The following is a 12,753-nucleotide window of genomic DNA, read 5'->3' as shown; positions in this document are numbered from 1 at the left end:
CAGGGAAAGGAAAAGAGGAGACAAGAAAAGCTCAGCATGTTATGCGGTGCCTAACAATAACCACAAAAGCCTTTTCTCTCTCTGAGACAGGAGGCACATCCTCTCCATATCATGCCACACACTTAATGACTTACCGGCTTCGGCATTTATAGGCCTACAGCTCAGTTCCGAATAATTCCCCCAAGTGATCAACTCCTGCTCTGTCAGCTTTGTAACCCTAAAATTTAGGATTAGGCACTTCTTAAGTACTATATTCGATTAGTATCCTGTGCACAAGACACCTCTTCTCCAGAGTTACATTATCAGTCATCACACTGGCTCCGACTCCACTGCTTAATATGTAAAGAAGAAAAAAAGCATGTTGCTGGACTCAATTAGCTGCTTTCTGCTCACTGACTGATTCCCCCAGTTACTTGCTAGCTGCATAGCTTGCAAGAAAGGCATAAGTCATCAGCTCTAAGCAAATCTTCTATTCACCACAAGGAAAAAAGGGAGTGTTGTACATGGCAAACAATCCCTGTTTTCACTGACGAAGGCTTGCTGACCTCTTGCTGGCCTCCAGTTCCTTAATTACTGTCTATGGAATTTCAGTAAAAGAAAAAAAAAAACATACAGAGAATCTGTGCAAAGCCAGGATAAGAACTGACCCTCAAACACTACTGTTAGAGTGGAGGCTGTCTCTCTAGGAAACACAACTAAAACCTTTTACCAGGTTGGGGTTTGGTTTTTTTTATTCTTTTGACAAAAAGCCCCCCAGAGAGATCCCCACTGAAAAATAACCCTTGCCTGAACGTTATTCCTGAAATTATAGAATCTATTATTTAAAATAACAAATAAGTGGGAACTCAAATGTTCTTCCCTCACCCAAGTGCCATTTAAATTCTCTCCCAAATCTTACTGACCAAAATCTCAGTTTAGCTCAGGTTATCATGATGCTCCTTCATCAGGCACTAGACCGTGCACATGAAAAGTGAAATCTCTCCCTTTTCTCTCAAGGCTGAGCTCAAATCTCTTGCCTCGTGCCTGATCTCCACCTTTCCTGGGAGATAATCTGAGGGCTTGTCCACACGGAGACAGTGTACAGCAAGCTGGGTGTAAATCTACAGCGCACCAGCTTGCACATACTACCAGGCCACATGGACCCCATTACTGCCCACTAAAAGTTCCGTAGTGCACTCTGACTTACTGCCGTTTCAAGCAGCAGGAGCAGTACCGAGAATCTGGCCCTTTTGGTGTGTGCAACACGCTGTTCTTTCATGACCCATCTAGCCATCTGGATACTTTTTTACCTTCTCCATCTTAGTACCAATGACTATAAAGCCAAAGCTGTGCAAACAGAGCCCTTTCAGATCCACAGAAATCATGTGAACCTTTTTTCTGGTTTTGATTTGATGAGTTTCATACCCCCTGAGTTTTGCTTTTAACTTGAACCCCAAAAATCCAAGTAAAACTCAGCTGAAACTTCTTGAGCTTTGGGAGAGATGACTGAGTTTTCTCAGATATCCATGAGACACTGGCCAGCTTCATTTGAAATTTGTCCCAGATTCAAGCATGGGCAAAGCTGGCCCAAGTTTTGGGCTTGCAACTTCAGTTTTACCTGGTTTCAGGTTTCATTAAGAACATTTCACAAAGCTAATCACAGCACAGGCTGTGTGTGTAAAATTGTGTAGTGTTTGGATGTGATAATATGGACCATACTGAAAGGTTAGAAGAAAATTACTCCCGTCTTTACAAAAATTATAAGGGGTCAAAAATGTGTTTGCCACTTAGCAAAAGTAACTGTATAAATATAAAACATATAGTGCAAATTATCCCTAGCTTCAAAATTCAGTAACACCAGAGCTGAATTTGGACCAGTTATGAAGAAATCAGAGGAGTTCACCAATGGCAGTCAGATGATACATTACACATTAGAGGGTGATGACATCGCCTCTTGAAATTAGTGGGAAATGTGTGTCATATGTACCAAGAACTAATTAAAAAAATGTAATTCTCCTAGGTCGTCTGTTTATTCTGGAATAGTTGCTGAGGCAAGTTTCAAGATGTTAACTATTTGCAGGTTTTCAGTTAAAATAACTTTTTAGAACACATCTTTGACTGCTCCATTCACGAGCCAGATAGTGCAACACTTCCTCCTGTTGAATAGTACCTTATACTAGGTAATTTGTCTAATTGATTTTAATGGGATGACATGCATAGTAATGTACCACTCAGCATGAGAGAGAGTGGCAGAATCAAGATGCATTTAATGTCTGTTACAATAAAATGTCCTCCCTCATTCTCCCTCAAGGTCTAGTACATTTTTCATCAGCCCAAATAATACTGTATGTGAAACAGTGCTTCTAGCAATGGTATGTCTTAGCAGCCTTTTGCGTGACATGTTTTGGCAGAGCTGAGGTGGCCTGGGGAGACTGCCATTCTTTCGAATATACTGTACTAAAAATTAATGGAGCTTAAGGTCATCATCCATGAGAACCAGCTTCTTGGAATAGAATAAAAACCTCGAGTGAGAACAGTGAAGTGATTAAATGTAGTTAAATTCATATCAAAGATGGTTCATAATAACAGAGGCCCCTTTAAGGCCTTGTCTATACAGGCAGTGGCATGTAGGGTACAGGCACTACACTGGTGGTGTCCACACTTTAGTGTGTAGCTACACATGGCAATGAAAGGCTCTGGCAGGCGGCGGGAGGGGAAAGCAGCAGGTAAAGATTCTGGCAGCTCACCTCTGCTGGAGCCTTTCCCCATTGCAGGGAGCTGTCAGGGCCTTTCCCTGCTGCCTTTCCCCTAGCAGAGCCTTCCCCCATGGTGGGAAAAGGCTCCATCAGCAGGACACTACTCTGCTAAAAATAGCAGTGTAGATGGGGGAGGCACTGCTTGGGTGCAGAGAGCGTTATGTATGGTACATACCCTAAGGTTCTGGCATGTCTTTATTTGCCTAAGTAGTGCCTCACCTCTACACTGCTACTTATACCCGTGCTGGGGGCGGGATGCTGTATATGAACTCTACACGCCGCTGTAAGATTTGTGCAGCCCACAGATACCCTTAATGCGGGATGAAATAATTTAAATTCTGTTATTACAATATTTTTACAACAGTAAAATGATTAAAGGCACCATCATAAGCAAAATGAAGGAAACGCCAATCCCGGGAAAGGCAAGTGGTGATCAATATGAGCTCAATTAAAATTCTCTGTTGTACCATAAGTAAAGATTATTTGGCACGGGCCTGCCAAGTGAGGGAATGAAACACATGGATTTTGAAACTCTTGATTCCTGAGCTGAGCAAGACTTTGTTCCAGAAGTAACATGCTTAGTCTTCAAAGGCACAGGGTGGGGAGAGGGAAACCACATTACATTTACACCATCTCCTGCTGGCTGATTCATACGCTGAGAATGGCATATTCCATAGAAAGAACTGTTAGCCAGCTGAATAGAAAGTAGGGGAATTAGGCAGCTGCCAGGTGGGGAAAAGGATAGAAAGAACAAGGTAACATGAAGCCAGAAGGAGGAAATATTAATGAAGGTCCCCCCCCCACATATAATGGCCTAATATCTTGTAGTAAATTAAGACAGCATGACCTTGTCTACATGATCAGAACTGTGCTGGCTACCACTATGTTCAAATACAGTTGTTGCCTGGTGGCGTCTAATCCTTTTTATTTTTAGCAATATTAACAGGATTTTCTTCTTAGACTTCTTACAAATTAATTATATAGGGCCATATCCAGCACTAGCATAAGAATGTGCAACTCCTGCTGAAAGTCAATGGGAGTTTTGCTGGGCTACTCATCAGCTGAGTTGCCTCATATTCAATAGTTTAGCATAAGCATGTTGTTAGAAAATAAAAATTCCTTGTAACAATGGTCAGGGAAACACTAGAGCCCTACAAGCCACAACGGCGATTAAACCTACAAATAGTGAGGCAAATGATCACAGCATGGAGATGGTCTCCATGGTAATCTGTAACGGCAAAAAAACTGATTAAGTTTTATTTTTAACCCTAACCCAAATAGGCATTTCTTGTAAGTTTTAGAAATGCTCTGGAAAATTTCAGACTGAAAGGGAAAAAATGTGTTTTTAAAAGCCAAGTATTAACAAATCTTTGACTAACTCCTGCTATGTTATCATCACCACACAGTACTCACAAAACTTTTAAACACTGAATTGCTCACTGGAACCTAAAATGCTGATTTGTGTTTCTCTTGTTAATGTTCCCATAGGTTACTACACCCATGAGGCAATAAAGGTCAGGTCTTTTGTTATGCTGTAGTTCTTTAGCCAACCTCACTAGGACCTAATTGTGAGCTGCTGAGCCTGTGATGTCAGTGAGAGATGAGGGCATTCAGCACTTTATAGGATGAGGTCCTATGTTCTACATGTAATCCGGGAATTCAGTGCTATGACTATAAAGCTAGATTGACAATTACAGATTCTTTCTTTGTTATAACTATTTCTAAGCATTGCCAATACTATAAGGAGGTGCAGAGGCATTAAATCACATCAGTGCATGCTGGAACTAACAAACCTGTGTCGAAACTGGACTAAGTACAGTACAGTGTAAAAACAAAAAGCTCTGCATTCATCCAAAAGCATGCTCAGCTTTCGCTACTTGAAAGACTATGCCAGCCCTTGATGGACCATAAGCTCCTCAAGAAACAGTACAACACAAACATCCACTTGCACCCTCCAGCTTTTCATGGAGAAAATCTTCTTGCATAAACTTAGAAGTCTCCATTTGTTAGAGACAACAATGTGCTTGCTCTAATGCCTGAAAGTTCATACTCTCTAGGACAAAATCATTTTTCAAAATGTTAAAGCTATCCATCTATGTATGTCAGTATCACCTTGTACACTGTAGTAGCTGAAATAATTACAAATGATATATATTCCTCATTCTCTCATTTGCTAATAATAAATACAGACTGTGAATATTCACTGGCTTTTAATTTACTTCCAATTAGTTTAACTGACTATATTACAACATAAAGAGCTGGGCTTTTTTCCTGGTTACTATAATATAGTGTCTCAGATTATTAGCATTAACAACTTGAACAACTGGTTGAAGGTTTCAGGAATCCATCTGTAACAAGACTAAAATCAGTAGAAATTTTTAAAGGATTGCTGCATTTGGAAAGTATCAGCAGTCCTAATCATTACAATGCTGTTACATAGTACAGCATAACAGATTTACTGTCATTTTTCTTAGATATTGGGACAGAATTGGTTTTAAAGAAATTATACTGTAATTTTTCAACTTCTTTATATTTATCAACCAATATAATAGTAACTGTAATGCTAAGAGCCAATTCTAATAGTAGCCTTTTATTTGACCATGTTTTATTCCAACAGTTTTATAAAAGGGGGGCAGGTGCATGCATAATTCCTGATTTAACATTTTAGAACCTCTTTAAATAGAAATTTAATTACAAATTGGAAAAAAAATACATAGGAATTGCCATAGTGGATCAGTCCTGTGGTCCAACTAGTCGAGTATCCAGTCTCTGACAGTGGCCAGATACAAAAATCAATGCTTGACATTCTTTTAAATTTTAGGCCCATTAAGCTATGTAGTAAAATGAAGCATGTCCTTTGTGAAAAATGATAAAGAATGAAAACAGCAATAGCAACTTTGGTACTCACTGGAACTATTTTCTGTGGGGACTCTATTTCCTCTTATTAAGAAATGCATTAGCATAAGATGGATAACAGCAGAAATCAAGTAGGAAGCTTTTCTAAAAAATGGCCTTGCCGTAGATGGTGATTTGCATTATATACCTTAGGAGTTAGTCCCGGTCTGCTGACATGCTTTACAAAGAAAATAAGTGAGTGGGTTAATTTAGTGTTGGTGAGAGGTGCTGAGCTGACAGCCCTGGAGAGTGAAGTCCTCTGTTTATTCAAAGGGCAGGTACAACAGAGATAGCAGCAGTGCTTGTTTCCCCACTGATAACGGGGCTTCACTCCTGGCACCCCTTGTAGGAATGAAGGAGCAGTTCATTTTCTAGGCCTATTCATTCCTTGCTCTCTTTGCTGAGATTGACGAGGGCACCAAGCAGTATGGGAGGCTACAGGAGCATGGCATGGTTAAAAGAGGAACTCTCTTCAAATGGAACTAGATAATCCCATTTTGAGTCTGTGCGAGCAAGTCGGATTTCTGCATGGCAGACAGCTCTTCCTTGATCAAAGTTGAAACAAAGTACAAACAATGCAGCCAGTGATAATGACGACTTAATTTAACTGATACCTAGAGAAAATGCCAGTGATGTTTATTAGTAGTCTCAGGCCTAGAGGGTATATCGTGGTGGGTACACTTTCTGTCACAATACTCTCTCCCTAAAATCCACACAAAACAAACAAAAGAAAAAGAACAAAAGATCATGACAACTGGTACTAGTTGGCAGTCTCAGCAGAGGTGCATGGAGAGGAAATTATGCCATATCATCCCAGTGATGGTTCTTTCAAGTCAGGGTTCAGGCACATTTGTAGAGGAGGGTAGGGAGCTATGCATTGCTATCTCCATGCTGTACTCCCACTTTAGATGAGCAGAAGATTTCAGTCTCCAGAGTTATCAAATAGGCCACTATCTTCGCAGAGCACAGAAGTCACATCAGTTAGCATACAAAAGAAAGCAATGTGGTCATGAAACCTTCCCTTTTCTTCACCCACTCTTTCCAACTCCTAGGAGAAGACAAATAAGCACTTATATAAAATTCAGAGAGGGTCTCGTTTGTAATCTGCACCTGCTTTATGTCCTAACACTTGGCAAGAGCCTGTCTAGAGATTTAATGAGACCAGCCTTTATTCCAGAAGAGACATGAAATTAAAATATTAAGATATATTTAAGTAAAATAATCAGAAATTCTACACTCTAGATGCCCTACCAAAAAGACAGCAACTATTTCCATAAAGCAGGGATATTGGCTTCCTATAGAAGTGAGTGATATACTTCCTGAAAAACAAACTGGTCACAGAGTAATGAGATTAAAAGGTAAACTGCATGAACCTGGCAGAGAACCAAGTCAGCTATGGCTTAGCAAATTTTAAAGAACACAAAACCTTACTATTAACAACCTAGAAACGACAGAAGGCAGCCTCCCTTCAGACACAAGAGAGATGACACTCCTGCCCTTTGCTGATTCATGATACCCTGTTTGGGAAAGCAAACAAGATGGAAGGTTCTCTCATGGATCAGTAACTGGTTAAAAGACCGAAACAAAGGGTATGAATAAATAGTCAGTTTTCAGAATGGAGAGAGGCAAATAGTGTTCCCCAGGGGTCTGTACTCTTCAATATATTCATAAATGATCTGGAAAAAGGAGAAAGAGAGGGGGAAAAATTTGTAGATGATAACTATCTTGAGTAATTTTCTAAGTCCAAAGCAGACTGAGAAGAGTTACAAAGGGATCTCACAAAACTGGGTGACGGGGCAACAAAATGGCAGATGGAATTCAATGTTGATAAATGCAAAGTAATGCACACTGGAAAACATAATTCCAACTATTCAAACAAAATGATGGGGTCTAAATTACCTGTTACCACTCAAGAAAGATGTTGGAGTCATTATAGGTAGTTCTTTGAAAACATCCACTCAATGTGCAGCAGCAGTCAAAAAACTAACAGAATCTTAGGACCATTAAGAAAAGGTTAGATAATAAGACAGAAAATATCATAATGTCACTATATAAATCCATGGTATGCCATCTCAGCTCTAGTCATCCCACTTCAGAAAAGCTTTATTAGAATTGGAAAAAGTACAGAGAAGGTATGGAACAGCTTCCATATGAGGAGAGAGTAAAAATACCGGAACTGTTCAGCTTGGAAAAGAGCCAACTCTTTTTTTGAACACAGTTAAAACAAGAATTAGATAAGTTACTGGAGGATAGGCTCATCAATGGCTATTAGCCAAGATGGTCACGGCTGCAATCCCATGCTCTGGGTGTCCCTAGCCTCTGATTGCCAGAATCTAGGAGTGGATGACAGGGGATGGATCACTCAATGGTTGTCAGTTCTGTTCATTTCCTCTGAAGCATCTGGTACTGGCTCCTGTTGGAAGACAGGATACTGGGCTATATGGACCATTGGTCTGACCCAGTATGGCCATTCTTCTCTTCAATTACAACCTATATTTATGGGCACCACATCCCGAAAGAAAAATTTCCCAAAGCCCCTCTTCTGACCTTTGAACAAACCCCCAACCTCATTGTCAGAAGGAAGCTCCCCACAGGCCAGGACGCACCAGCTCAAAACGGCACCACACCCTACAAGAACAATAGATGCACAACCTGAAGACATCTCTCCATTGCTATGATGATCAATACCCTCCCCCCCCACATCTTTCACGATTCCTGCATCCTAAACATGACTATCACATCGTGTGGTGTACCCCATCCAGTGCATTAATGCTTCAACAACTCCTCTGTGGGTGAAACCAGACAATCCTTATGCTCTCGAATGAACTCACACAGAACAATGACAAAAACCAAAACCATCCTATTACCTGCAGGTGAACACTTTTCACAAAGCGATCACTCCATATTTGACCTCTCAATCTTCATCCTCAAAAGAAACCTTCACAACACTTTCAAAAGCCTGGGAACTTCAATTCGAACTTTGCTAGACACTGAAAACCATGGACTCAACAAAAACACTGGTTTTACGGTTCATTACAACAATTTGTAAGATACCCTACTTTCTGCTAACCCTTAATTGTCTCCCGTAGCATGTGGGAACCCCTTCTGTTTACAGGTTGGGACAGATTGTTATTTAGCTCAGGCACTCTGGAACCTTCCACAGACCTGAAGAAGAGCTCTGTGAAGCTTGAAAGCTTGTACCTTCCACAAATGGAAGTTGGTCCAATAACAGCTATTATCTCACCTACCTTGTCTCTCTCAGTTTGTTGTTAGGCAAACGCAAATGATATGGGCTGGGAGGAAAAAGAAAATCAATAATCAACCAACCAATTTTTGTTTTAAGCCTTCAACTCTCTCTCTGTAGGACCGCTCCTCTAGTTCTGTGTTGCATGGCAAAACTAACTTTGAAGTCTGAAGTGCTGTAACTCTGAGAGCTCCTATCCCTCTTGGTCTCCCTCCAACATCCTCCCTCCACTCAGGATCTCTCATCTTAGTTTCCTGGAACTCTCTCCTAATTCTACCATTATCTCTTGGATGTCTTCCGAGGAGAGCACTCATACCCAGACATACCAACCATGGAATACTCTTCAGGAGACCACCCACCACTCTGCCCCAGGCAGCTACCAGCGGATCATCATCTTCCCTAGAGGGTAAGGAGGGGGTGGGGTCAAGAACAGGCAACAGGATCTCTTCAGGCCCCATTAAAAATTTAGTAAAATGAAAAAAAAATCCCTCAGTACTCAGCTCAGTAAACCATTAACATGGTGTGTTGTGGGGCAGGGCACTTTCCTAATGTAGCTACATGGGCAGACAACTGACTCCATGCCTGAGCACATACAGCCTGTTTGTTCCTATTTTTCTGTGCTTTGCATAATGTAAGCGAGACACTTGTGCTGTGTAGGGACCTTAGTGAAGCCACTTAAGAGCATCCCCAACAGGGGATTTAAAGAGCAGGTAAATTTTTCTCAGATGTTGGGAAAGAGTAGGAAGGACCAGGGGAACAACATTGCAATCTGCTTCTCTCTCACGCCTCTTGCCAAATCTCTTCAACTGCCATATGATGACAAATAGCATTAGGGAGGATGTTCTCTGCCAGGCAAGTTGATTGGCAATTGGACCCACACCAACACGATGCATGCATGAACTGTCAGTGAAAAATCATCTGCGTGATTGCAGAGCCATTGGCCATTATCTTTGAAAACTCATGGCGATTGGGGGAAGTCCCGGACGACTGGAAATAGGCTAATGTAGTGCCCATCTTTAAAAAAGGGAAGGAGGATGATCCTGGGAACTACAGACCAGTCAGCCTCACCTCAGTCCCTGGAAAAATCATGGATCAGGTCCTCAAGGAATCAATTCTGAAGCACTTAGAGGAGAGGAAAGTGATCAGGAACAGTCAGCATGGATTCACCAAGGGCAAGTCATGCCTGACTAATCTAATTGCCTTCTATGATGAGATAACTGGCTCTGTGGATGAGGGGAAAGCGGTGGACGTGTTGTTCCTTGACTTTAGCAAAGCTTTTGACACAGTCTCCCACAGTCTTCTTGCCAGCAAGTTAAAGAAATATGGGCTGGATGAATGGACTATAAGGTGGATAGAAAGTTGGTTAGATTGTCGGGCTCAATGGGTAGTGATCAATGGCTCCATGTCTAGTTGGCAGCCGGTATCAAGTGGAGTGCCCCAAGGGTCGGTCCTGGGGCCGGTTTTGTTCAATATCTTCATAAATGATCTGGAGGATGGTGTGGATTACACCCTCAGCAAGTTTGCAGATGACACTAAACTGGGAGAAGAGGTAGATACGCTGGAGGGTAGGGATAGGATACAGAGGGCCCTAGACAAATTAGAGGATTGGGCCAAAAGAAATCTGATTAGGTTCAACAAGGACAAGTGCAGAGTCCTGCACTTAGGACGGAAGAATCCATGCACCGCTACAGACTAGGGACCGAATGGCTCGGCAGCAGTTCTGCAGAAAAGGACCTAGAGGTTACAGTGGATGAGAAGCTGGATATGAGTCAACAGTGTGCCGTTGTTGCCAAGGCGGCCAGTGGCATTTTGGGCTGTATAAGTAGGGGCATTGCCAGCAGATCGAGGGACGTGATCGTTCCCCTCTATTTGACATTGGTGAGGCCTCATCTGGAGTACTGTGTCCAGTTTTGGGCCCCACACTCCAAGAAGGATGTGGAAAAATTGGAAAGAGTCCAGCGGAGGGCAACACAAATGATTAGGGGTCTGGAACACATGACTTATGAGGAGTGGCTGAGGGAATTGGGATTGTTTAGTCTGCGGAAGAGAAAAATGAGGGGGGATTTGATAGCGGCTTTCAACTACCTGAAAGGGGGTTCCAAAGAGGATGGATCTAGACTGTTCTCAGTGGGAGCTGATGACAGAACAAGGGGTAATGGTCTCAAGTTGCAGTGGGGGAGGTTTAGGCTGGATATTAGGAAAAACTTTTTCCACTAGGAGGGTGGTGAACCACTGGAATGCGTTACTTAGGGAGGTGGTGGAATCTCCTTCCTTAGACGTTTTTAAGGTCAAGCTTGACAAAGCCCTGGCTGGGATGATTTAGTTGGGGATTGGTCCGCTTTGAGCAGGGGGTTGGACTAGATGACCTCCTGAGGTCCCTTCCAACCCTGATATTCTATGATTCTAAGCTATTAATATCTGCAGAAGCTTCTGTGTGTAGCTGCATGCTAGAGCAAGAAGGTGCTTTTTGGCACTCAGTCACTTTTCTGATTATAACCACACTTGAAAGCAACATGCTTCCCTGCAAGGAAGAGCACTTGCCTGGCTCAGAGAAGTCCCTTGGAATTCAGGGGAAAGAACAGACTTTTGAAGATATAAATACATCCACACTATCCTTCTTGTCCATAGTTTGCCTCGTTCATTTAATGAAACAGCAAAACTGAAAGAACCATGCTCTTTCATCTCCTTTTCTCTAACGTCCACATTAAATGGTGACTTAAAGGGACAACTTGAAATGTCTCACTTTTACCCAACTGAAGTAAATTTCTGAACTGCACGGGGTATCTCCCTGCAAAATTTCTGAATAGATTGTCCTGTTTCCTGCCTGTTGGTGTGTCAAAGATGTACACCAAAACCAGGTAAATCACGCACACAAAGCAGGGGTCTCTAAATTCTAATGCACAAGCCCCTGATAGACTCCTAGCACTCTCCAGACCAGTGTTAAAATCTGGGGAGCAGGTAATGCTCTCTTGGCCCCATACTCAGAAACATCAGCAGCTCTGTGTCTGTATTACTATTAACCATCCTACTGCGGTTTCACCATAGGATGTGGTGAAAGAGCATGAATGTGAGTTTCTCCAGAGCAGTACATGAGAGAGCTGAAACTGATCATCAGCAAAGCAGAGACCCTGTCTACATACAAACAGCTGTCAAATACAGTGAAAAACTAAAAATATTGGAGGAAACTCTTTTCTCTTTCTTTCACTTTTAGTGTCTCATGGCTCAGTCACAGTGTTCGTGGGTACAAAGTGTTCAGATGGAAACGTGATCTTCTAAGTTCTCAGAGTCCCATTAAAAACTGCTCACTAACACTTTGGCTCAGAGATTTAATGGAAAAAGGCCAACAAAATCTGCAGATCCATGGAGTTTTAATTAAAACCAGAAATTCCAATTTCAGTGACTCATTAAAAATCATATCCTGAGGTTTCATCCCTGTTGTGAAAAGTTAGGGCTTTTTAAAGAATGATTCTAATATATTAAAAATTCCTCTGCTTGATGGTCTACATTAAATGAGTTTGATGGAGTCAGTTTAGTCCGTAGCAGATCAAAGTCCGAATCACAAAACCATCACCACAAAAGCAATCAGTTGTCTTCTTAGTAGGCATTGGATGAGCATGGAAACTGAACTGAAGGTGCTCTTCTTAGATCAGAACAGAGGCCCATTGTCAAAGCAGTCTGGAGAAGCATGCACCGCTGCTGTCTACTCTACTTCTGCATAGAAGACTTGTCTCCAGACCGATCAATCTGACATTTTTCACTCTGGTGTCCTTTACTTGATTTTTCCAACTTGCAATCTCTTTCACATTTGACACTGATCACAACCCCATGCCTTTGACCTCATTTTACCCCTGTTTCTTTTTGGTCGATGAAAGGGGTGGC

General features: G+C 41.8%; 1 protein-coding gene across 8 annotated transcripts in view; it reads right to left on the bottom strand.

Moving 5' to 3' along the window:
- Nucleotides 1-12,753, bottom strand: part of SASH1 (SAM and SH3 domain containing 1) — an 835,969-nt gene that overhangs the window by 57,532 nt on the left and 765,684 nt on the right. Inside the window, exon 1 of one of the 8 annotated variants that reach the window (XM_074948579.1) lies at nucleotides 135-568. The exons of 6 other annotated variants lie outside the window; for them this stretch is intronic. In XM_074948579.1, the coding sequence (XP_074804680.1) occupies nucleotides 135-146 (12 nt within the window). In that variant the 5' untranslated portion in view covers nucleotides 147-568. Of the gene's footprint in view, nucleotides 1-134; nucleotides 569-12,753 lie in introns of those variants that run through there. One more of the 8 variants, XM_074948581.1, reaches the window with a different exon arrangement.

The sequence above is a fragment of the Natator depressus genome, chromosome 3 (assembly GCF_965152275.1).
Source record: "Natator depressus isolate rNatDep1 chromosome 3, rNatDep2.hap1, whole genome shotgun sequence".
NCBI lineage: Eukaryota > Metazoa > Chordata > Testudines > Cheloniidae > Natator > Natator depressus.
Note: the sequence above shows the minus strand (reverse complement) of the source record. Positions and strands in the feature narration are given on the sequence as shown.